We start from the raw sequence: 25,311 nt of genomic DNA on the forward strand, positions 1-25,311 counted from the left end.
AAAATAAAAAACTCGTTACAACACCGGGTTAAAAAAAGGAATTCATACCCAAATAATAATTATGAGATACTAAGTCATTATTATGACATACTGACAAATGATAACTTAATATATCATAATAACATGTTAAGTATTTCATAATTATGATCATTTTGAGGAAGTATCTCATAATCAGGAGGCATACTTTGCTTATACCTCGGGCTGACTGCTTGTACTAATGTGAGATACAAACCGAGCACTGACCTTAAATAAACCTGTGTTGATTTTTTGGGGTATTGATCAGGGTTGTCCCTTCAGCCCTTGATCAGAGTTTGAACTTTGGGACAATCTCAGGCTTAGCTGTGTGGTACACAGCAGGGTCAGAAGTGTTGCAGTATTCGTCAAGACGGAGACGGTTAAAGAATTCAGAGAAAACTACTTTATATAGCCCATGATGGGTTATGGGAAGCTGTGTCTGTTACTGCTGCTCAGCAGCTACACATTAGGCCGTAAGTAAGAATTCATTCATGATCCAAATTTCTTGGATAAGTTGACAGCAGTGTTATTATAATTATTATAATTATTATTTGTCTTAAAATAAAGCATCCTGTACAGACCGACTATAGTGATCACCTTCTACAAAATTCTACAATATTTTGTGCATTATTTTGAGCATAATGACATTTGATGACAATTATCATTCAGAATTGTAGGATTCTTTGTACGCTTTTATACTCTAATAGTAGCAAAACTGTGTGAAACATGTGTAGGGCTTATTTTCTCGATCAATCAAGTACTTGTTTGGTCTGTAAAATGGCATAAAATGTTGAAAAGTGTTGATCATTGTTTACCAAACCTGGAAATGATAATGTAGCCAATGTTAATGATGTCTTTATTATATGAAGCAAAGAAACCAGAAAAATATTCACATATAAGAAGCTGAAAAATGACTAAGCTTGTATATAATTATTATCAAAATAGTTGGTGTTTAATGTAATAATCGAATAATTGTTGTAGCCCTAAAATGGTTTGCTAGTTCCAGTCATTCCATTGAGCCATCACTAATAATACTCATAATAATTCACCCTCTTCTGTGATGATGCAACTGTCATAGAAAAAACATTACTTGTGAATAAAGCAAAACTGTAGCAAGCAGTGAATTCATGATTTTCTTTTTCAGTTTTCAAGGTGATATGTTTGTAATATACTTTATTCAGTATTATTATTGTCTTTACATGCCCTATGTTCATGCATTGAGTCTGCAGTGTGTGTTTCCAAAAGCATGAGACAGCCAACAAAGTATAAATAGAAAATATGGAGGAGCGTAACCTGAACCCAATGCTTTGGTGCGTGTGTGTAATTTGTAATGTTTCTAGTGTCATCTCATTTTAAAACACATGGGATGGACTAACTGTTTTTATTAATCCGGTTACATATGACATATTAATTAATTAACTGAGTGATTTATACTTTTGCTGGTGATTTAAAAGGCCATAACATGTCTAATTTTCACCCAATATGTTCTGTTATCATATGATCTTTCCCTCTTTCTTTTCCAGAGGAAGGCAGCAGCATCCATGGAGAAGCTTGTTCGTGTCAGTTGGTTATCTATCTATCTATCTAAGTTATTTGAATGATCTGAATGTACAAACAAGGACTTTGTCACTGTTTGTTACTGTATGTGTATAGGCTAGATGGAGGTAGGGGGAGGGATATGTCTTTGCACACAGACACTGACCTGGTGGGTTAATAGAATAAACACATGTGCAGATAGCAGCAAGAGCTGATGGACTTTTGCTCTGTAGTATTTTACTCAGTACAATGGCAGTTGGTCAGTGCAGAGAATGTTTTCCTGCTACTTGTTCCAAAGGTTTTCTGCCAAGTTGTAATATATGGAACTGTGAATAAAGAAGGCAACTGAACTGTCCTATAGATGGATCCTGCAACGGATTTGTGCTTGCTGCCATCTAGTGAATCTGCCATTACTATGGCAGTCTTATTGGTATGGGTGCAGACTTTATGTTTATTACATTATATTAATATCAAACATGTAGTATTTGATCATGTGCAACATTGCACTTGCACGTTTCTGCAAATAACTGCAATGTTTGACCCCATATTTCTGAAACACAAGTGAGTTTACGTCTCCTTTACATGTCCAAAGACAGGTTTGTCAACGTCACAATGGTTTAACTGGTTGACGTACTCTGCTGCTGTTACTTGATGGGGTTGAGGTCAGGTCTCTGTGTGGAACAGTCAAGTTCTTCCACACCAAACTCGTCAAACCATGTGTTTATAGTCCTTAGTCATTTTGGAACAGAAAATGGGAGCATATTGTCCAAAATGTCTTGCTATGCTGAAGTGTTAATATTGTCCATCACTGGAAAATAAGGGCCCCTGGTGGGCCCGTTCAGTAATTCATCATTGTCTATAGTAGGCCTGTGTAAGGTGTATGCTCTTATATATTGCATTATAAAACAACACTTTCAGATAACGTCAGTCATGTTTTTGTAGCATTAGTGTGAGAAGGGAAATTGTGACACATCGCGATCAGATCGTCTTGTGTTGGCTTGTGTTGTTGTTGCGTTACTAAGCTGTGTTGGGTCTGGGCTAGAATTATGAGCAAGAATCCAGGAGTGTCTGACTGCAGCTGAAAATGTCAGGGAGCAGGGCCGGCCCAAGCCCTCATGAGGCCCGAAGCAAAATCTGATTTTGGGGCCCGTTATCAACGCCAATAATAAACAAGTAATTACATGATGCTTCTGGGGGAATTCTGCACAGTTGTAGCTGTGTTGTTTGCATCATTCCAATGTCAGCCTGGCATGTTCTTACCCTTACTGTATATTGGCTTTAATCTTAAATGGTAGCAATCTCAGAAGAATGGTCTTGTGTTGATTTGCACTTAAATAATACAATTGTGGAACTGCAACAAGATAACAAGATAATGCTCTAAGGAGCCCCCTGGTGGGGAAATTGCACCTTGTGTAGTTCCAGTACTAGACCAGATATATCTGTAGATTAGACAGGTGTGTGATCATAGCACTGTTGGAGCATTTTACACAAGGGGCAAAGATTAATAACCCCGTAATATCTCACTGCAGTGGCATCCAGATTCAAGGTCTATAAGAAATATGTGTACCAGTATACCACAGAGAGCAGAAATGGTGTGGCCGGCACTGCCAACCTGAGGAATGGCCCTAAAGTCTCATGCCAGGTATGTGACTGTTACGCGTCCCACTATGCAGTTGACTTGATAAAAGACTGCTCTTATCTGAGATGTCTCCCTGTCTCTGTGCTGACGACGTGTCTGCTGTTGCATATCTTTAGGTGGAGATCGAAGTCCCCGAAGCATGCAGGTTCATCATGCACACGTCTGACTGTGCACTCAGTGAGATTTTTGACATGGATGCCAGGGGTCAGCCGGTCTACAGGCCAGCTCGTAGCTTTGAGGCCTTCAAGACCGCCATGGAAAAGTGAGTGTGAACAGTTCTTCATCTGTTACACTTCTTCTTCTTCTCCCTTTAGAGGTCGCCACAGCGGGCCTCATGTCCTCCTTCACAGCATCCATGAACCTTCTCTGTGGTCTTACTCTCTCTATCTTCAACTCGTGACCAAACCATCTCAACCTTGCCTCTCTTTATTTTACCATTCTATCTGAGCTGTGTTGTCCATCCTGGTCACTCCCAATGAAAACCTCAGCATCTTCAGCTCTGCCCCCAGTCTTTGAGACACTGTCTCCAAGCCATACATCTACCCATCCATCCTTCTATCACCCCTGACACTCGTCTCCACCCACCTTTACAACATGACAAATTTGTACCATTTTACAAGCATTTTATTGTTTTAATATTCAAGAGTCAGTTGATAATTGTATTAATGTCAAATATGTAGTATTTGATCATGGGCAACATTGAACGTTTCTACAAATAACTGCAATGTTTGAGTTCATATTTCTGTGTGTTTACTTCTCATTTACATGTCCAAAGACAGGTTTGTCAACGTCACAATGGTTTAACTGGTTACTAGTTTTGCAGTTTCCCAATGTGTCAATACACTTAACTGTCTTGCAAGAGTAAAAAGTAACGCTTTTCCAGATAAATAAATTTGCTATAAAAGTTTACATGACGTGACATGTCGAGTGTTGAGTCGTGTGATGGATGTAGGGGTTAATTTGTGCCGGATCCTGCCGGAACAGGATCTGGTAAATCATTGTCATAACATTCATACCATGGATATTAATTTAAATTGAGGCTTGTAAGTCCCACAGCATTGTAAGTGGGCATTTGCGTGTTGTTGTTCAGCATCGTTTCCTGTATGCGTTCCAGGACCTGCGCCCGTCTCGTCATCCCTGCGCTGTCACTGAGCTTAGTGGTTTGTCTTTACTTCACACAGGAACACTCTGAAGTTCACCGTAGACGACGCAGCCCACGTGCAGCTTTACCCCGAGACGGATGAGCCTGTCAACATTCTCAACATTAAGAGAGGGATCGTTTCGGCACTTGTGGTTCCAGTCATAGGGGAAGGACAGAGCAGCATCATGGTTAGTGTCTTCTCGCAAAAGTGCACATCTACAGTGTGAGCAGATGAAGATGAGCGCAAAATACTAGTGTAAACACGAATCTGAGGTATCAAAGTTGATACACTAACAAAAGAAAATGGCAGATGCCAAACTCTGTCATTAACCCACACACTGCAGCCACAGATTTTATTCGATGACCGTTTCTTCAAGTGGCTAAAATCAGTTTTGTGTGTCCTTGCTGGCGGCCATGTTTTCAGCAAGAGTGAGTGACTCTTTAAGTACACGTGTGCAGGAATTTGACTTTGTCTTCTGTATTATAAGGCTTAATCTCTCTGTTCTTTTCTCTTTTTCAGAGCACAGTGCATGGCCTGTGCTTAACAGACAATTTGGTGAATGCCAGGGGAGATATCCCCACAGATGTGACACTGTACAGGGATCTGTCCCAGTGTGACCAGTTCCACAGCAGGGAACTCGCCAACAGCCCCCTGGCCCTGCTGCAAAAGCTGGTGAGAAATGGTCTTGAGCCACTGAGCAGAGTGTAATTATTGCATTGGTAAAATAGTTGTTGCTTGTACACCTTTAGCACAGTAAAGTACATTTGTAAAGCAAAAACAAAATATAAAGTGGTTTACATAATGCAAAAACACAAAATCTAATTGACCTAATTAAATAAAACATTCTCAGGTCCAACAGTTTAACTTCATTTTAAAAACATTACAGCTGGTAGTGTTATATTTAAGTTAAAATGTGTATTATTAGCTCCATATTCCAGTGCCTATCACATGACATATACAACAAGTACAACGTCTGCACATGTTATCTTGGTTTGATTTGCTTTAATTGCAGGATCAATGATGCAGCAGATAATATGAACAGAACAGGAAGTGCCAACATAGTCCAACATCTAGATTACTTTGTTTCAGCTGCTGCTGTTGTCACAAAATACAAATCTAATCAAATTCACCGTGTGCAACACTTATAGACTCATTTTTGTTTCCAGCATCACCCAATATCAAAGCTCATCACAAGCAGTCAAGACTGTGACTACCAGTTTGATAACAAGGGAAGACACATTACAACAGCCAAGTGCACAGAGAAACACATCTACCTGCCCCTCTCCCACGAGTAAGTCATCATTTCAGTGCATCCTGTCAGAGTGTGTATACAGTCTAGTGGGTCACCTTCTAAACCTGCCTTTCAGGGAGCATGGAATATCATCTGTGGTCACGCAGGATCTCAGCTTTCAAGGCTCTAAGAGGATCAACAACAGACTATTTGGTGTGTGTGATCATTTCCAGCATGTCTGCAAAGCCTGTTGTTAATCCCCATCTCTAAATTAGAAGAGCTAATATTTCTAAGAGTTAATGTTTCTAAATGTTTGTACGCAGATGTGAACCTTAGCCAGAGCAAGCCACTCCACTTTGAAGACCCTGATGATAAAACTCCACTCCAGACTAAGGACACTGCCGTGAGCATCCTGCGGGAGCTTGCGGCTCTGTCAGACACAGACCAAGGTCAGAAGAGGCCCAGCCTTTTCCATAAGCTGGTGTCCAGCTTGCGTGTCCTGAGGAACGAGACCCTGAGCCAGACAGTCACTGAAATGCTGGACGTGTCGCCGTGGCTCACCTGGCAGGCCCTGTTCCAGTGTGGAACTTCAGAGTGCACCAGCGCCATCCTCCAGGCTATCAGGACCGTCGATGGTCTGTCACTGGAGATGGACGCTCTTGTCTATGGGCTGAGTCTGCAGGCTGACCCTGACGCAGCACGTGTCACTGACATGCTCAGCATGGCTCAGTATAGACAGAGCAGGGCAATCATGTATGCTCTGGCTAATACAGTCAAGAAGTAAGTACCAGTATACCAGTTATTTGCAAATAAACTAAAATAAACTGCATGGGTTGCTTTGGTCACGACCAGGTATGGCAGGAGGAAGTGACTGAGGGGACTTTTATGAGAGCGCACACTCCCACAGTCCAAAAACTTGCAGACTAGATTAAGTGGACACGCCAAATTGGTATGAATGTGAGAGTGAATGATTTTTTGTCTGTTTGCCATGTGATTGGCTGGCGTGTCCCCCGCCTGTCACCCTTTGTCAACTAGGATTGGCTTTAAACCCCCCCAAATCCTCATGTTGAGGATAAAGCTGTAGACGTAGTGAATGAATGAATGAAATACTGTGATTAACCATGAAAAAGTGTCGAAAAGGCTAAATAACAACATTAAACTACATTATCATAGTGAAACACATTCATTTGAGCACTTACAAAAGAACATAAATGTAAGTACAGGAGAGGCTCTTTGACACAGCTGTTTGTGGCGCACATCCCCCCCCATCTCTTGCTCTCTTTCTAGAATATAATAGAGATGAAATCCTCCTCTGCTCCAGTGCGGTATGATGGCGTGGTTCTACAGTCACATCATCTCAGCCAATCATTTTTGATTTGCTATTTTTAAATATATCCATTAACGTTTTTACCATGGGGTTAAAAACTACGACAGAGGTGTCACTGTTTAACCTCGCTTGTAGCATGACTTTCAAACCTTTTCAAACCATCGTCCTCTCAAAGTGTGGTGCAGAGGAGTCTGGTGACATTGCTGTCGCTATGGCCAGCTTGAATTTGAAAATCTGACCTGTGCAGCCAGAGTGATCAGACTATGACATGGATAAAATCTGGATATGCAAAGGAATCAGAATTTTCTTTTCTGGCAGTCTAAACAAGGCACACAACATATAAATATATGTATATATATATATCTATATATATATATATATATATATATATATATATATATATATATATATATATATATCTTAGCCCATAATCTTAGCCCTTGTGTGGTCATGTGATTGCATCATCTCTGTCCCTTTAACACAGGTTTTATGAAGGTGAGGTCACCCCACAGGTCACGGATGTCTCAAAGTTCATGGAGATGCTTTTAAACGACTGCTCGGGAGAAAGGACCAATTCTGACTCTGACTCCCCGACTGACCCTCATGAGATGTCCTTCCTTGTCCTGAGGGTGATCATAATCACACAAACATCTCACATACAGTGGTTTTCGGCTTCAGCGATGAATCTCTTCTTTTCCTGGAAATCCTGCTCAGTGTTGCAGCGTCCGAGATCATTTATTTCTTTCATCTGCAGGTTGTCGGTGTCATGGGTCAGGCCATGCAAGCTGCCAGCCCCAACCTGATTTCCTCTATTCTGCGGTGTGCCAGGAAAACAGACATTCCATTATCTAACCAAAAGGCAGCTATACAAGCTTTTAGACTGATGGACATTAATGATAAGGTACAGTGACATATTGTCTACACGTCTGTGAGTGTGTGATGATGAGCACATCATGTGTTGTAAGATTTAACTGACAGAACTCCAGAGATATGAAATCATATCACCGTATAACGCTATTACAGGAAGAGTAGATGACAAACTCAGTTGGGCCACATTTTCAAACAGAGAAATTTTCCTGGGCCAGGAAGTAGCCAGTCAGTGGCAGGTGATGACAAATTTAAAACCAGTGCAAATGCAAGTAAGGAACATCAAAAGGTGCTTAGAAATAATAAAAGAACTATCTGAACAGAATCCGGGGTACTAGTAATAATGTTTTTCACTGTACTTCACACACACGTGCAAAAAAGTACACAGTAGTAGTAAAAACAAATTAGTTTGTCACATTTGATCCAGGTGCAACTGCATAAAATGAAAAAGGGGCACAATATTAGCAGCAACAAGATACATATTTGTCACAAAACAGAATAAAACAGTGCTATCGATGCTATCAAACCGATCTGGCAACACAGAGTGCTGCATTCATGGTCAGTTCTACTGTAGGAATTACAGTACTACTTGTTTCTAGTATATTCAATTTCTCCCAATAAACCTCTTAAATGTCACGTACTAGACCTTTAAGCCCTCGTCTCGACTGGCATGATCTTAGCATGGACTGCACGACAAGTTATTCATTCATCATTTGTTCAAGTACAGGTCAGAAATGTTCTCTTGGAGGTGTTCCAGGACGCTCGGAGTGCTGTTGAGAAACGTATAGCATCTTACCTGATCTTAATGAAGAACCCACATCGAGCCCTGGTGAAAGACATTGTGCAAAAGTTGGAAAATGAGAGGGATGAACAGGTCAACAACTTTGTGGTCTCTCACCTGAAGAACATCCTCGTCTCCAATGAGCCACAATTGCACCAGTGAGTAATCGGCCAGCGGTAATATAATATATTACATTTACACAAAATTAGTAGAGGATAGTCCACAAATAGAGGGTATTTTTTGTATCCCTGTCCTGGATTCTTGGCACATCCAAACATTTACTTGTGTGATAAATGCATGGGAATGTCAGGGAAGCAGCTGAAGAGCCAGATATTTCAAACAGTTCATTTCAATTTCTGTGTCATGCCATCTGGCCCATCCCACATGGGATTGCATGACATCATCTATAACATATATGTGCAGGAACTAAAACATAACAAATAATGATCATATTAATAATTATAATGATAAATGATATTACTGTTGTCCTTTTTTCATATAGCATATATGCACATTGAGAATACCTGCACTAGGTTCCCTGTACCATCTTGCTATAGATGTTTTGTTACATGGCTTGAACTGCCAACTGTACTGTGTACATTGTGTTTTTACAAAGTCAATATGTGCTTTAATATGACCCAAACAAAGTATTTCACAATTCTCGGTAAAAGTGAGTAGAGTGAGTTGTTTTTCCATTAGAAGGTTGTGGGTTTGATTCCCAGCGCAGCTAATCTACATTCTTCAATCTACATACCGATGTGTCCTTGGGCAAGACACTTAACCCTACATTGCTCCTGATGGCTGTGTGTGAATGGGTAAGAAATTGTAGTGTAAAGCAGCTTTGAGGGGTCATCAAGCCTAGAGAAGTGCTGTATAAATACAGACTATTTTACCACTTGTGCTTTCTCATTAAGACTCAAGGAGTACATTGATTTGGCCTTGAAAGACCACCCACCGTCCACAAACGAGGCATATGATGGCATGTCACGCAACTACAAAACAGACTCTCCCTTGGGTTCAGCGCGGGCCAACATCATCTTTGATGGCAGGGACACCTTACCCAAGGAGGTGATGCTGGAGACCACACTGAGGGCGTTTGACTACAACTATGACTTGTTTGAGGTATGTTCTCATGAGCTTGTTTTTTTTAGTACATGGTGAATGCTCACAGGTGAGATTTTTCACCTTTTCAAAATCTCTCTTTTCAAGGTCGGCATTGAGGGAACAGGATTTGAACCAACAATTGAAGCTCTATTTGGGCATAAGGGTTTCTTCCCTGACTCCATCTCCAGAATTACATACTGGGCAGGGGACAAAGCCCAGATGCTCAGAGATGTTTTGGACCGAATTTCCCCTGACAGAGTGAAAAGACAGGTAAAATACTTATTCAACACATCATACATACTCTCCTCATAAAACATTGTCTCTCGTTCATGGCAGCTTCACTATTTTTTGATGACTACAAGCTAAGACTAACTCTCCCGCAGGTTCCACAGGATCTTCTGAAAGATCTCACAAACAATATTCAGAAGCTTGTGGATGACGTGCGTCTCTCTCAAGCCCCTGAAGCCATTGCCTACCTTAGGCTCCTGGGAAATGAGATTGGATACATGAAGACGAGCGAAATGAGAAAGATGGTGGAACAGTACTACAGTGTTTTCATGAAATATCTACCGTATAAGGTTAGATCTTTTTTTTCTGATACTTGTGTGGAGTCAATTGACTTAATTAGCATTGCATGAACTCATTTGCCAATGGTTTGAATGTAACAGGTATTTCCTTTTGTGTAATGTGAAAATTACAGTTTTGACATCAGTAAATTCTTGATTGACAGATTGACTGAGTCATATCCAGTGTACATTTGGCCATTTAATGGTCAAGACCATCAACCTCCACTGGTCAACTTAATTCATCTCAGATGTAGATGATTCAGTATCTGTCTCCTAACTCACCTGATCGAGAGAGACATGTAATCATAACAGCTGTTTTTTCTTTTCTCTCCAACAGTTCCTTATGTCATTAGTTTACAGCACCAACAATAGGGTCTTTGCCCATTACATCTTCATGGAGAATGCCTTCTCTCTACCTACTGCATCTGGCTTCCCTCTGAAGTTTTCACTGGCTGGTGTGTTTGCACCTGGTGCCAAAGGAGGCCTAGCTCACGCAGTTCGTAGTGGAACGGTAAGTTAGCTTCTCTCCACTGTATATACACACTGGGGGTTTGCATGTACAGCTGTTCTGCTATAATATTATTATTATTATTATTATTATGTTATATTATTCATATTATTATGAAGATGACTGTAGGCCTGAACAGTACGTATGCTTGTCCTTGCAGACTGAATTGTCCTTCATGCCATCAGTTGGGATAGAATTCATCACTCAAATGGGCGTGCATATTCCAGAGTTTGTGGAGGCGGGGCTTGAGATGCACACCAACATGTATCACGAGAATTCCATCAATGCCAAAGTCACCATTAACAGACACCAGATGAGACTGCTCATACCTGCTCCTAAGTCTAACATTCAGTTGTTCAGCGTCAGGTGAGTGTCTGTCGTGTCCGATGATCTAAGTCTTCCAGCGGTTTCAGTGTCGTTCTCTCACAGCTGTGATTTTTCTTCCTGAAACACAGCAACCAGCTGCTGTCAGTCTCCTCCAGAGAAACAGTACCAGTGCCATCACTGATAAAGGACAGGACTGAATCAACAGACTGTCAGCCCTTATTCAGCGGTGTGAAACTCTGTACACGTCTGCATTACTCTAATGCTACTTCTGGGGATGGGACCCCACACTACCATCCCTTAGCTGGAGAATCCAGGTGAGAAGAATTAGGAATTTAGAATTAAAAGTACAATTGAGAGTTTCTTATAATCATACACAAACCAGTGAGTGAATAGCCAAACAATAGTGAATTTTACAGTATCTTCTGCAGCTACCCCATCCTTATTAAGCACCAGTAGTGAACACACTTACTGGGCTGAGCAACAGGGGTTGGGTAGTGCACTTGACTTGTTTATTGATTTCAACTGGCAGCTCTCCAGTTACAAGGCCAAAGTTACAATAATAAACTCATTTGTTTAAACCAGGGGAAACCAACGAGCCAGTAATTTCATGAAACACATTTTTCCCTCAGGTTTGCTGTGGAAATTCAGCCCACTGGAGAAATCTCAGAGTACACCGCTACCATTGAAATGCTCAAGGAGGGTAAAAGGGGTCGTCACACAGTTGATGGTCTGAAGCTAACCTTGAAGGCAGAAGGTACAGCTCTATAGATAATGTATATATCATTTTAGAGAGAAATGTATATATATGTGTATATATATATATATATATATATATATATATATATATATATGTGTATATATATATATTCGATAGATACAGAGATCATATCTGTGGAATTTATATTACAATATTATATGTGTCTAATCAAAATCAATGAATTCAACTTTAACCGTACCATAGACAGGTTATAATCTATATAACTTCACCACATCACCTAATTAACTGTAGATCTTGATATGCCTGGAGATAAACGTTGACAAATGGGTTTAATATCTGCTGTTGCTAGGTGATGATTCAACAGAGGCCACTGTGACTCTGAAGTACAACCGCAACAAGAACATTTTGACCACTGATGTCGTCATTCCCGACTATGACGTGGAAGCAGGCATCAAAGTGGCTGTAACTGACAATGACCCGAGGGGCAAGAAGATGCGAGGTATTACCATTGACGTCACCAACAAGAACATCCCACAGCTGACTCTAGTTGGACGGATAAGGTACAATCCTTTTTAATGATAGATAATGGTGATGTTTTAGCTGTGTCGCCTGGTTTTACGACACAGTCTGAGAAATGTAAATAACTAACACATGCAGTTGCAGTCCTATCAGCCAAAATGTTCTGTTTTAAATGCAGGCTTGACAGGATGAAGGATGCCATGATACAACTCCAGATGGCCATCCCCTCTCTAAAAACCAATGCATCTGTCACTGCAACCCTGAAGAAGAATGAGGATGTGCTCATGGGTGTAGAGACGGTCATCACCCTCCCTGAGATGTCCTACCAACAGAAAGCTTCACTCAAATACGGTAACTGTCATTACCCTCTTCAACAAAGAAATCAGATGCACAGCAGTCACTCGTTTATATGTTTGTGGACTTCACAGGTGACGACAAGTTTCAGATGGAACTGAAATCAAATCTGAACTCAGAGATTCACAAACTGATCCCAGATCTTGAGGTTCATCATGAGCAGCTGCAGCAACTCATTGACAATATCCTGGACCAGAAAGTGGCAAAGACTGATATGAAACTCCGTCATATAGTCACTAAAGCAATAGAGGTAGTGATTGTACACATGACACCATATGTATAACCTTGTTTTAAGTGCAACTGTTCTTTCTGTTTTCTTATTTAAATCGTCTTTTTGTTCATATCCATTCTTCTACCTTGTAGAAGAACTATACACTATACATTCCTATAATGTAACCTGACTGCAACATAAATAGTTCATGCAGATTCTGGTAACACATTGAGGACATATATTGGACCCCACACAGATCTCCACACACCCATAAGATTTGTTTATTTCATCTATTACTTTTTTAACAAGAACTTGTTTGAGTTTGACTTTACTTATGCTTTCATTTACACAATGTATACTAAGATTAATCGCTTATTAATCAGTTACTAAATTAACTACAAACTATTTTGATAAATGATTAACCGGTTTGAGAGTTTGTTTTTTAAGTAGTGAAATTCGAATTCATTCTGGTGTCTTTGCTCCACATGAAGAACTCATTAAAACTGGTTTGTGTTTTTGGTTCTGGACAAAAAAAGAGAACATCATCATCATTTCATGGTTTGGCGTATTTTCCCCAGCTTAAAATGTATTTGAAGCCTTCTCAGAATGAACATTCACTTATTACAGTTTCCATGAAAGGTGAGATTTGATTTATCTTCATGTCACCCTGAAGGCAGGTAATATATGGCTGGACAAATTTGCAGCACATATCCCCTATCTTGCAAATCTGCGAAGTAAGAGAAGCCTCTCAGATCTGACTTTGCCACCTCTGCCCGAGAAACTGTTCCTGCAGCTGTAAGTATTCAATATACAGTGTGAGAAAATCATTAACTCTTTCAAACAGATCGGCTTAAAACTCCCCTCCTCTTTTTCATTTATAGTGACAGCTTGTTCCGATACCAGTTCAACAAAGAAAAGATGGCCGTCTCACTTCCTCTGCCACTTGGAGGCAAAAAGTCAAAGGAACTGAACATTCCGACCTCTTTGTCTACGCCCTACATAAATTTAGGATTGATACTTTTCCCTCCTAGAACCTATGAGTTACCATCCTTTACTATACCACCTACTTTGGATTTTTCTATACCTCTTCTTGGTCTGGCTGAAGCATCCACCAAGATCAACAGCAACGTTTACCTTTGGGAAGGCTCCATCTCTGGAGGCAACAACACTGTTGATATCCCCAGCTACATTGTTCAGTACAAAGCCATGGCTCAATCACCTCTCAACTTATTGTCATACAAGTTTGAAGGTAAGAACTAGTCAAATGGCAAAAGGCTTTTGTTGTATTAACTCAGAGATGTGGCTAAGATTATGATGTATTTATGCATATATAGGTAATAGTTAAAGGCCCAGTGTGTAACATTTAGATTTATTGGCAGAAATTGGCTTTTTTAATGAATATTGGCTCTGGAGTTGAATCAAGATTATTCAATTGCACTTAATTGATTTTGGTATTTATTTGTGTTTGATTAAAATCTCTTTGACATAATGTGTATAGTCAGAGTGAATTCTAGATCTTTACTCGTGCCATTACAGATAGATGGTAATAGTGTGATTTCATTTTGTCTGTGTCAGGAGCTGGACTGATGTCTGGGAGAGCTGATGACCACCTCAAGTATCTTCTTAATACTTCCTTTAGTCATTGCCTCATTGACACAAGCTTCAGTGTCATGGACACGTTAAGGGTAACAAACAAACTGAATGCAAAAGCCAACTATAGGGTGGAAGCCTCTAGTCCAATGGGCCTGCAGGCCTCCATCTATTATTCTGCTCAGTCAACTTCAACTCTGAATTCAGATGAAGTCTCAGGAGACGGCACCGTGGATGGACTGCTTAAAATAGGTCCGTTCTACACCAACACCTCCTACACCAACAGCTACTATCTCCGTCCCCTAGATAGAAAAGGAAGAGGAGAGTCGACCTTGGAATTTGACTCGCCATTCGTCCATCTTCACAACAGGATCCATGGAGTCTATGCAAACTCTGAGTTGAACCTTGTGTCTAAAACCAATGTCCAGAGGGACACCATCAAGCATGTGGCAGAAGTCAAGTACAAAGATGCAAAGCTGACCCTGAAATGCAATGCACTTGCTGCAGTCATGGGTAAATCACTCAGTAAAAAAATTGAGTTTGGGGTGTCCAACGATATGGGCATCATCCGGATTGAGTCACATGCAGATGATGTCACAAATAGAGCGTATTCACTTATAACAGGATTGCTGGATGTGAATGGACTTAAGCTAAACTCTGAGGGTTCCCTCACTTCTGTGGCAGGTCGTGGATTGCACAAGGCTTCTGTGATGGTTGGTAGAAAGGGTTTGAGCACAAGTGGCACTAACAGCATTCAGTTCAGCTCTGTGACTGTTGAGAATATCTACAACGGTGTTATCGACAGTAATGGTGCCACTCTGTCCTCCATGACCAAAGCAATGGCCGAGGAGAGCCGAGGAGAGCTAAACATCGAGGGTAAAGTCACAGGCGTGGAAGCCTCCTTGGATGGTGTATTCAAGGGACATGCATATGATGCGACCACAAGAAACAACATGAATGTTTTACTGAACCGTAGGGCTCTAACTTTTACTGGCAATTCTATTGGAATGCTAAACCGAATGAAAACAGAAAATAGCCACTCGCTGACCCTCACTCTCTGGACCCTAGCCCTTAGGTCAAAGTCTAACAATATCATCTGTACTGATATTTACTACAAGCAAGATACCAAGCTTGATATGAAGCCATTTGTCATGTCATTTGATATGACAAATGACCTTAAATATAATGATGTTGACTTGAAAAATGAAGGCCACTTGAAGCTTGAGCCCAAAAAGGTGGATCTGAGTGGAAGTATGAAGGGAGCATATGGAGAGGAGTACAACATGAAGCACATCTATGAACTAACCTATGACGATATGGCTGGGGCAATTAAATACAGTACATCTGGAGATGTACTGGACGCCCAGATAAGTCACAACTGTGAACTTGAGTTTGCTGGGCTTTCCTCCAAGTCAAAATGTGAAGCAAGAATAAATTCCGAGCCGTTACGTTTTGACAGCACCGTTCGCACCATGGCACTGCCTTTCAGCGTCTCTGTTGATGCACTTGTCAATAGCGATGGAGAAATTAAGCTGTATGGGAAGCACAGTGGACAGCTGTACAGCAAGCTGTTGGTTAAAGCTGAGCCCTTGGCTCTTGCATACTCTCATGACAGCCGCGTGTCAACCACTCATTTCCTTTCAGGTGAGGAGGCTTCCACTAATTTAGACAACAAATGGGATGGCCTCCTGACCCCAAGTGATCAATATCTGGAGTGGAAAGTAAAATCTAAACTAAACAATCACACGTATAACCAGGACATCAGTACCTACAATAATCCACAACAAACTGGATTAGAATTTTCAGGAGCATTGTTAACAGACATTTTCAGCCCACTGTTCAAAGACAAGAGTTCACCACCCGAAATACAAGAATTCAGCATGACTGGTTTCCTCAAGTATGACAAAAACACTAACTGTCATATTATTCATATCCCATTCATTGAAAGCCTCCCTGTTGCTTTTGAGAAATTCAAAACCACATTTGTACAAGCCTTAGAATCACTTCTGTGGTTCATTAATAGTTTAGATATCAGCCAGCTAATCACGGACACTAGCGCCAAGTTAGATGGGCTACCAAAGCAAGTGAGGGATTTCATGCAAAAAATGGATCTGGAGAATAAAATGAACCAAGCAAAAGCAAAACTCGATTATTTGATCGATGAGTTTGCTGTGACAACTGATGACTTAGAGCTTGCATTGAGTGACTTGAGCAAGAACTTGGAAAATACAGTGGTAGACATTGGCACTAAAATTAGAGACCTCATCAGTACAGTCAAAGACTATTTCAAAGAAGGACACCTAGACACCAAGATAACAAATATTCTTTCAAAGATTGGATATCAACTTCAAGCCTTTGATGAAAAGTATAAAATCAGGCAGTCACTTGTCAAAGTGCTTCATGCCCTTGAGGATGTTATACGGCAGATTGACCTACAGAAGCTCTCCGAAACCAGTACTGCATGGCTCCGAGAGCTTGATTCTGAGTATAGAATAATAGAAAAAATAAAAGACACACTGTCCGCAATAAAACAGGAAATTGAGAACTTTGACGTCAGGATGTTTTTTAAAGATCTAAACGATTACTTCCGCTCAATTGATTTGGTCAAATATGTTGAGCAGCTGTCCTATAAAATCCCACATTCAGATATAGCAAAAGTGATTGAATCTATGAATGAGGTTATAGTCAACTGGATTGATGAATACGAAATCTCCAACAAACTCAATGCTGTGTATTTCTACATTAGGGATCTTTTTTTAAAATACAACCTTGACGATAAACTTAAACAATTAATGGATCAGATAGTGGTTCTCGTCGAGGAATTCAAAATCGATAGCACTGTGCAGTCTGTCGTAGATGCTTTGAAATCTATCAACTTTGAATTTGTTTATGACGAAATTATACAAATTTTGCACATTGCGACACAACGCCTTAGAGCAATTGACTTTAAGGACAGCATTAATGACCTTAATGAACATATTTCTTCATTGCTGAAGTCAATGAAGAACTTTGACTACAATGCATTTGTTGATGCGGCCAACAGGAAGATTGCTGAACTAACACATTATATAAATGAGCAATTTAAAATATATGAAATAGTTCAAAAAATTGAGGCTGTTAGGGATTTTTTCATAAAGATTCAAAATTCCCTCACCACTTATTTGGATAAACTCAAAAACACAAAGGTCGCTGATGCTCTAAAGAAACTGGCAAATGTGATCAACGCTACATTTTACAATGATGTAAAGCTGAAAGTGCAGGATATGCTCGAGGACATGAAACAAAGAATCCTTGACATGGATATCAGAGATGAAATGTACATTCACCTCCAAAGAGCAAGTGAATCCTACAGCAATGTGGTTGCTTTCATTACTATGCAATTTCAACAGCTGACAGAGAAGATGGGACAAGTGGTAAAGGACAATAATGTCATCAACCAGATTGTGGAAGCTGTATATACACTTCTTGGTGCACTGAAAAGAGCAGAGATTGACATTGGCACTTTCACCGTACCCTTCACTGACCTTGTGATTCCAGCATTTGCGATCAACTTCAACAAACTGCATGAGATCAGCATCCCTGCTCACCTTTCACTTCCTGAGTTCACCATTCTGAACTCCTACACAATCCCTGGCTTTACCATAGACTTCAATGAGATCAAAGCAAAGATTGTTGCGATCATAGATGACATGAGAGGATTTGAATTCAAAATGCCTGACCCAGAGGAAATCTTTGGTGATCTAAAAGTTCTCTACTTATTTGAGCTACCAGATCTAACGTTCCAAGATATAACCCTATCAGAAATAAGATTTCCAGCCATCAATATCCCCAAATTAAATCTGAAGGACTTTGAAATCACCATGCTTCCAATTCCAGAGATCAAATTCCCTGAGTTTCCCACTGATATATGCATCCCTATTTTCAGTAAACTCCATGGAGAATTGAGAATGAATTCCCCACATTATTCTCTTGTAACTACTGGAAAGATTGAAAACTCAACATCTACACCAAAAAACCCACAGTTTACTGCCACCATTAACTCTCATGTAAAGTCATCCATTAAGCCCCTTGAATATACATTCGAAGCCACTGCTCAGTTGGGTGCTCCCAGAATGAAAAAACTGCTATTCACAGAGACTATAAAAGCTACACACATGGCCTTCTCCATTGATCATGAGGGATCCTTAACACTTACTGATTCTTCTGCTGAGTCCTCTGTCAAGACTACTACTAAAGCCACAACCCAAATGTACAAAGCAGACTTGGTCCACAATATAGCATTTACACTGAAGAGTGGAATCTTTGCGGCCATAGACATGACCTACAATCACAACATGGACATCCCATCAATTGAAACTTCATCTCAGGCATCATTGAAACAGGAAATGTCAGCCATAATGGAACCTCACCAAATTACATTCACTGAAGAAACTACTGCAAATGGAAAGTGGTCCATTAAAGACTACTCTGATGAAGTTACACACACAAGCAATTTGGATTTCAACATCAATTTCAACACTGCCAAGCTAACCTATGTCGGAGAAACAGCCTGTAAGGCTTTGAAATCAAAGAAAACACTGACTGCTGAATCAGTGGTCTTAAGCCATATCACCATTGAAGCAAGATGTGAAACTGAAATTCCATCATTCAAGAAGAGTGTTATGATTTTAAATGGGGAGGCACACGTAGGGGGCTTGAATGTCACACTGGCAGCCTCTCATGATGCTGAATTCACTGGCAGTCTGTCTGGGTCAATGTCCAACTCACTGGAATTCTTGGCACATCCATTTGAGATTGTGCTGAATGCTAAAAATACAGTGAACTCAAAGATTTTCTTCCCCCTGAAACTCAAAGGAAAAGTGGACCTCCTACATGATTATGGAGCCACACTGAACTCTGAGAAGCAGCGTGCTTATTGGTCTGCTTTGGCAAGATTCAACCAGTACAAGTACAATCACAACATCACTACAGAAAATAATAAAAAAGAGTGCTTCTTCTACTCATCAGCCACTGGAGAGGCTAATCTGGACTTTCTGACCATTCCTCTTTTTATCCCCGAGATAAAAGTACCTTTTCTTGAAATGAAAGCCCCAGAAGTCAGAAATTTCTCCCTGTGGGAACAGGCTGGACTAAAAGCCTTGCTTACCACTCCTCAACAGTCATTTGACATGAGCCTGTATCTGCATTCCTTTAGGAATCCTGATATGCACAGCCTTGAGTTAGACCTTGAACCAATCTACAGTGCTATCAGTGACAATGCAAACATCATCCATCGTCAGTTTGAACAACTGAGAGACAAGGTAGTTGCACTTCTCAAAGATTCGTTAAATCAAGCAAAGTCACAATATATCAAGCACAAAATTGACACTTCAAGTCTGCCACCTAGAATCTTCACTGTCCCCGGATACAAAATACCAATACTCAATATTGATGTTTCTGCATTCAGGGCAGAGATGCCAGCATTTAGCTTCTTTGTCCCCAAAGAGGTCAGTACTCCAAGCTTTAAAGTCCCAGCATTGGGTTTCTCTGTGCCATCTTACACCGTTGTTCTACCATCTTTAGGGTTGCCAGTCATTCATGTTCCAGAAACATTAAGTGAAACAAAGCTGCCCACTTTCACACTACCAGCCATTCAGAACAAAATTTGGATTCCACTCGTGCGTAATATAACCTGTAACTTTACCTTTAAATCCACTTTGATTACATTGCGTGTAGTTGCTGCTGGCCTTTTCGATCAACATGAAATTGCTGCTTGGTTTGGTGTTTCCTCAACATCCATGTTTGACTTTCTAAATGTAAAGATTGACAGCAAGAGTACTTTGACAAGGATGAGGGGAATAAAACTGGCTTGCACTGTTAAAGTTGAACATGACAATGTGGAAGCAAGCCATGAATGTGCTATTAGCCTCACAAAAAGGAGCCAGGAAGGTTTTGTTGCTAATTCAGCAACAATCTATTTACCGTTCCTCAGTCTAGAATTGCAGCAGGAGCTCACTGGAAATACCAAGACCAAGCAAACTGTTGTCTCCAAGAAAAAAATCAATTACATGTTTAACATTCCTGTTATTGAGTCTGCAGGCAAAGGAAACCTTGATATTAAATGGGAAATGAACCCATTCACCTATGTTTCTCTTGACAACCATGGGAAGTCAGACATAACAATAATGGGTGGCTATAATTTTGCTGGAGACCTAGAGAATGAGGCTAATCTTTACTTTAATCCCAATCGCTTTCGGTCACTTGTACGCACTGTCTTAAACCTAAACATTAATAAGCAGGAAAAGCAGAAACAAAGCTCAAATGATCACATCCTCCAGTTCAACTTGAATAAGAGCTTGGTTGTCATGGGTTCCACGTGGCGTAACTCGATTACACTTGATTACTTGAGCATTAACAATTTAAATTCAGCATCTTTGAGCACAAATGGAAGGCACGTTATTAAAGGAGAACTACATTTTGTTCCTTTCACAACCTTCAAGACTACCTTGGACATTGATGCCAGTCAGCCGTGTAATTTGGGTCACGCTGGACTTGTGCATAGCATCCAACTTGCCATCAACTCAGAGAATCAGACCCTTACCTGGAGTGGTGAGGAACAACTGTCATCTGTTATCCATACTTTTGATTTCCTCATGCTCAATGATGAATCACAAATACGCATGGACTTGACTGAGTCAGTGAAAGACCACCTCGCTTTCTTGACAGTTAAGTTTCCTGTGTATCAGAAGACCCTCTGGGATGTGTTAAAATTTGATCAGGTCACAAATATGGACAGCTTGCAATTCCTTAACATGTCCTACAGCATTGTATACACAAAGTCCTTGGAAGGACAAGAGTATGCAATACCATTTAAACAATTTGAAAATGGAATTTCTTTTAGCATGCCTGAGATCAGCTTGGACATGCCATCTTGGGTTAAAGACATTTTACATGCCATAAAAAACATAGACATGCGATTTGAACCCTCAGATGTGCCCGATCATCTCACTTTTCCACCTGCAGTCACAACTCCAGCCTTTGATGTTCCATTCACCAACTTGCACGTGAAACCTGTTACAATTGATCCCAAGAACCTTTTCATTCCAAAGGTGATGACCACTACAGCCTTTAAAATCTTCTTGCCTCGTGTGCCAACAATATCAGTGCCAAGTTACAATATTACTACAGAATATCTACAAGAAAAAATGTCATTCCTCTCGTTCAAGAAGCCTGCATATGATATCACACTTTCATCTTTCGAAGTGCCAAAAACATTCGTCATTGGAGGACATACCATCAGTCTACATGAAATTACACGCTCAATTTCAAACATTCAACATCCCACCATTAAATATGAAGACCAGAATTTTAGAATCCCAGAAATTGTCCTTCATCTGCCTTTAAGTGTGTTTATCCCTGCGTTCGGTGCTCTTAGCACCACTGTAAAGGTTTCCTCCCCGATTTATAATGTATCAACAACTGCCAATCTGGAGAACAAGGACTCAAACCTTGTAACGTCACTAAATTCCATCTGCACTTCTACCATGATCTTCCTGGAATATGACCTATCTGGTAAGTCTGACACTTCATGAGAATATTTGTACGATATACTCACTCCAGTGACATTACGTTTTTATTATGTCTCTTCAGCCAACGCGACCTTCGGCTTCAATGACGGAGTAATCAGTGTAAACGGGAAGTGCAACTTGATTCACAACGATGCTAATGTCAATTGGCAGCATGTTTTGGCACAAAACCTAAGGTAAGTGTGTACAGTAAAGTATATTTTCTGCTTCTTTGATATGAAGTTGGATTATTTTTCAGTAAAAAGGGAAATAATTAAAGGACACGATAAATCAATATGATGAAATAATCATCTTTAAATACCTGTGAAAGGGCTGTCATATATCTGTGTATTTTGACCTGTATCAATCAACATATGGATAGTATTCTAAAATCTTGTTCCTAGTTTCTTCATGTGTCTGGAGCAGAATGGGTAGTTATCCAATTTCAGTTTCAACCAAGAACCATATGAGACCAACTGAAATCAGAGGCAACCCAGAAAAAACATGTAAATATGTCAAATATGTCAATCTGTCTCTCTAATAGTCAAGTCAAGTCAATTTTATTTATATAGCCCAACATCACAAACACGATTTTGCCTCGAAGCTTTACCTTCTATATACAGTTTAACCATAATACATCACTAAGGATGTAGCAAAACCGGTGAAAGCTCATCAAGCTTGGTTGAAATTCAAAATAAATCTTTGCTTAATACATCTATTTTTGTTTCAGGAACAAACGCCAAACCCCTCCAGCTGAATCAGTGTAAGTTTTCTCCTTTTTTCAGCATATTTCAGCAGTGCGTCTGAGCTTTCACTTTAGGTTGGATCATCTTTCTTGTGACTGTACTCGGGTACAATGAAATTACTTTTCTCTCTCAAAGAGACATACAGTATTTGAAAGTGTAAAAAATAAAGTTATAATCATGCGAATAGAAACAGTAATAGCAGTGAGAAAAAATTGACATTAGCACAACATATTAAGGATTAAGGCATATTTAGGAATGGTTTCTGCAGCCCGTGAGGTTGGAGTGTGTTTGGGTTATAAACTAACACTTCCATTACTGTTTTTCCTGTTTTACAGGGAGTCCCGTCACACTCTCAGTGTTGACATCACTAGCCGAACATTCACTGATGTGAACCTCCGCTTTGCTTCTCGCAAAGATGGCATCACTGCATCGATGTCTTCTCCATCCTCTGGTTTCCTTGGACTGTATTTTCAGCGAAGGTCTCCATCACAATTGCACGGAAGACTGTTCAGTCGCTACCTGGTAATTAGGTTCTTGGATTTATTTTGTACAGTATGTTGTCCAATGTGTCACTGTTATAACTGTTACTCGTCTTGATTTCTCCCATCAACTTCAGTCGACTCCCGAGAAGGACCTGGATGTTTTCACTGCTAAAGCCACACTCAAAAACTCGCAGAAGTTAATCTTACAGATGCAGTGGAATTGGGACTTCCTCCATGCTGTCATTGAGGGCACCAAGGATAGGATTCCTGCTATGAACGATGCTGTGCTCAAGTTCATCAACAAGTACCACACTGCCCACTTTGGCTTTGACCTCAATCGAGGCAGCATGAAGCTAAAAAACACAGTTACCAATGTCATAGAGAGAGCCTATAATGAGGGTCCTGTGTCTCTTAACACACTGCAGAGTTCAGTCAAACATCTCGGGGATAAAGGAAGTGACATGTACAGGGAGGCTTCTGACAGCTTGATGTCGATTAATGTGCGGGACGTTATTGGCAGTACGGCTGACAAGGTTACACAAGTCTTGAGACGCAGTGAGGAGCTGATTAATATCTGGCTTGACGCAGTCAGGCAGTTCTTGAGTGACATAAAGGTTAAAGTTCCTGGATCTGAAGAGAAGATATCGAGTCTGCAGGTATTCCAACAAACCCGTCGGTCTCTGTCTAGAGCCACCGACAGGGCAAGCCAAAGGTTTGCCAGCGTCATGAAGGAGATTGCTAGATTTGTCAGAGGAATTAAGTTTACCATACCTGGAACTGAAGTTGTTGTTAAGGGAAATGAGTTCATGGATAATCTGACGATGACTACAGCATCTGCATATGACCAGCTGAGGCGGACACTGCGCAGGGGCTTCAGCTTACTTGGTGATGTAGTCAACAACCTCTTCCAGATGATCACCGAAAGAGCAGAGAATTTCATCACCTACCTAAAAGACGAAAATAAAGAAATTGCTCCTCAAGTTGACGATATGTACGGAGAGCTTCTGCAGTTGTCAAAACACAACATCGAAGAGGCAAAGAGACTTGTGGCTGAGTACAAACAGCTGACCAGGCTTAACATACAAGAGGGATACAATGCAATAACTAAGGAAGAAGTAAATAGCCGCATTGTTGAGTTGATTGGTATTTTGCAGTCACATCTTTATAGTGACCTTAATGAATTTGTAGACCTAATGAGATTGGTGTCAGAGAGCACAGAGCCATACATTAGGGTGACAAACAAAAAGGCTGACATTGAAATCCCTTTACCCTTCCGATGGAAGTCTTTCAGTCAGTGACCAATCCAAGTGGTGAAACATACACCTCTTAATCACATGTCTGTGTGAACAAAATTACGTATTGTGTGTGACATCTATTAAAACTAGTAAAAATGTATTTTAACTCCTGTGAAACCTATTCTAGTTGATTTTATGTGGTCAATGGTTTATATAACGGTCGTAGTCCGTAGTCCGCTTTACAGTGTTTACTGCAAAGTACTGTTTGATGCTGCTGCTGCTCAATTAAACAACAATAAATATGGACTTTTGTCTCAATATTTCCGTATATGTGGGAAAAATATTGGTAGCAATTAAGCCCAAATTAGGTTTTAAGGAGAAGAGTGAGGCACTGATTTGATTCATTCATTCATATAACTTATGACATATAGTGTAAAATGGGTTAGGGTTAAACATAAACATAATAAAGTTGCTATACCGGTTTTTAAACTTATATTTGGTTGAAAGAAAGTTACATCTTCAGAAAAAGTGAAAGTCCTTCTTTTGTGTGTAATGCAGCATCTGTCAAGTGCAGTATATTCTTACCAGGAAGTTGGCAAGAAATTGAGTAACACCTTTTCCACAACCATGGAATCTGTCGTCCAACATTGATGTGTAAGAGATGAGAAGCTCACTGCATCACTTGTTGTGCACCTGAAACATCGTAATCACGGGAGTAAGTAAAGCTCTTAGCTACTGTATTTGCTTAGCTAAATCCAGGTGTTGACATTTTAAGTCAGGCAGTGTATTTTGGTATTAAACATGTTCAATAAATCTTTCTGTTGTATGAAATAAAAAAGATAAAGCTTAGCACAGGTGTTACTAATAAC

At 40.2% G+C, this 25,311-nt stretch overlaps 1 protein-coding gene across 1 annotated transcript; it reads left to right on the forward strand.

Moving 5' to 3' along the window:
• The first annotated feature begins 375 nt into the window (after positions 1–375).
• apoba (apolipoprotein Ba) lies at positions 376–24,754 on the forward strand. The gene is made up of 29 exons (XM_044046738.1): positions 376–488; positions 1,539–1,574; positions 3,081–3,193; positions 3,307–3,452; positions 4,372–4,519; positions 4,852–5,004; positions 5,499–5,623; positions 5,700–5,776; positions 5,887–6,343; positions 7,375–7,519; positions 7,645–7,791; positions 8,485–8,696; positions 9,453–9,660; positions 9,748–9,912; positions 10,026–10,220; positions 10,546–10,719; positions 10,877–11,082; positions 11,172–11,357; positions 11,673–11,797; positions 12,111–12,321; positions 12,459–12,631; positions 12,709–12,884; positions 13,519–13,640; positions 13,727–14,094; positions 14,421–21,986; positions 22,065–22,176; positions 22,710–22,742; positions 23,061–23,247; positions 23,342–24,754. The coding sequence occupies exons 1-29, from the start codon at positions 431–433 to the stop codon at positions 24,503–24,505; spliced, it is 13,188 nt and encodes a 4,395-aa protein (XP_043902673.1). The 5' UTR covers positions 376–430; the 3' UTR covers positions 24,506–24,754.
• Positions 24,755–25,311: the final 557 nt, after the last annotated feature.

The sequence above is a fragment of the Solea senegalensis genome, linkage group LG16 (genome assembly GCF_019176455.1).
Source record: "Solea senegalensis isolate Sse05_10M linkage group LG16, IFAPA_SoseM_1, whole genome shotgun sequence".
In the NCBI taxonomy this organism is placed as follows: domain Eukaryota; kingdom Metazoa; phylum Chordata; class Actinopteri; order Pleuronectiformes; family Soleidae; genus Solea; species Solea senegalensis.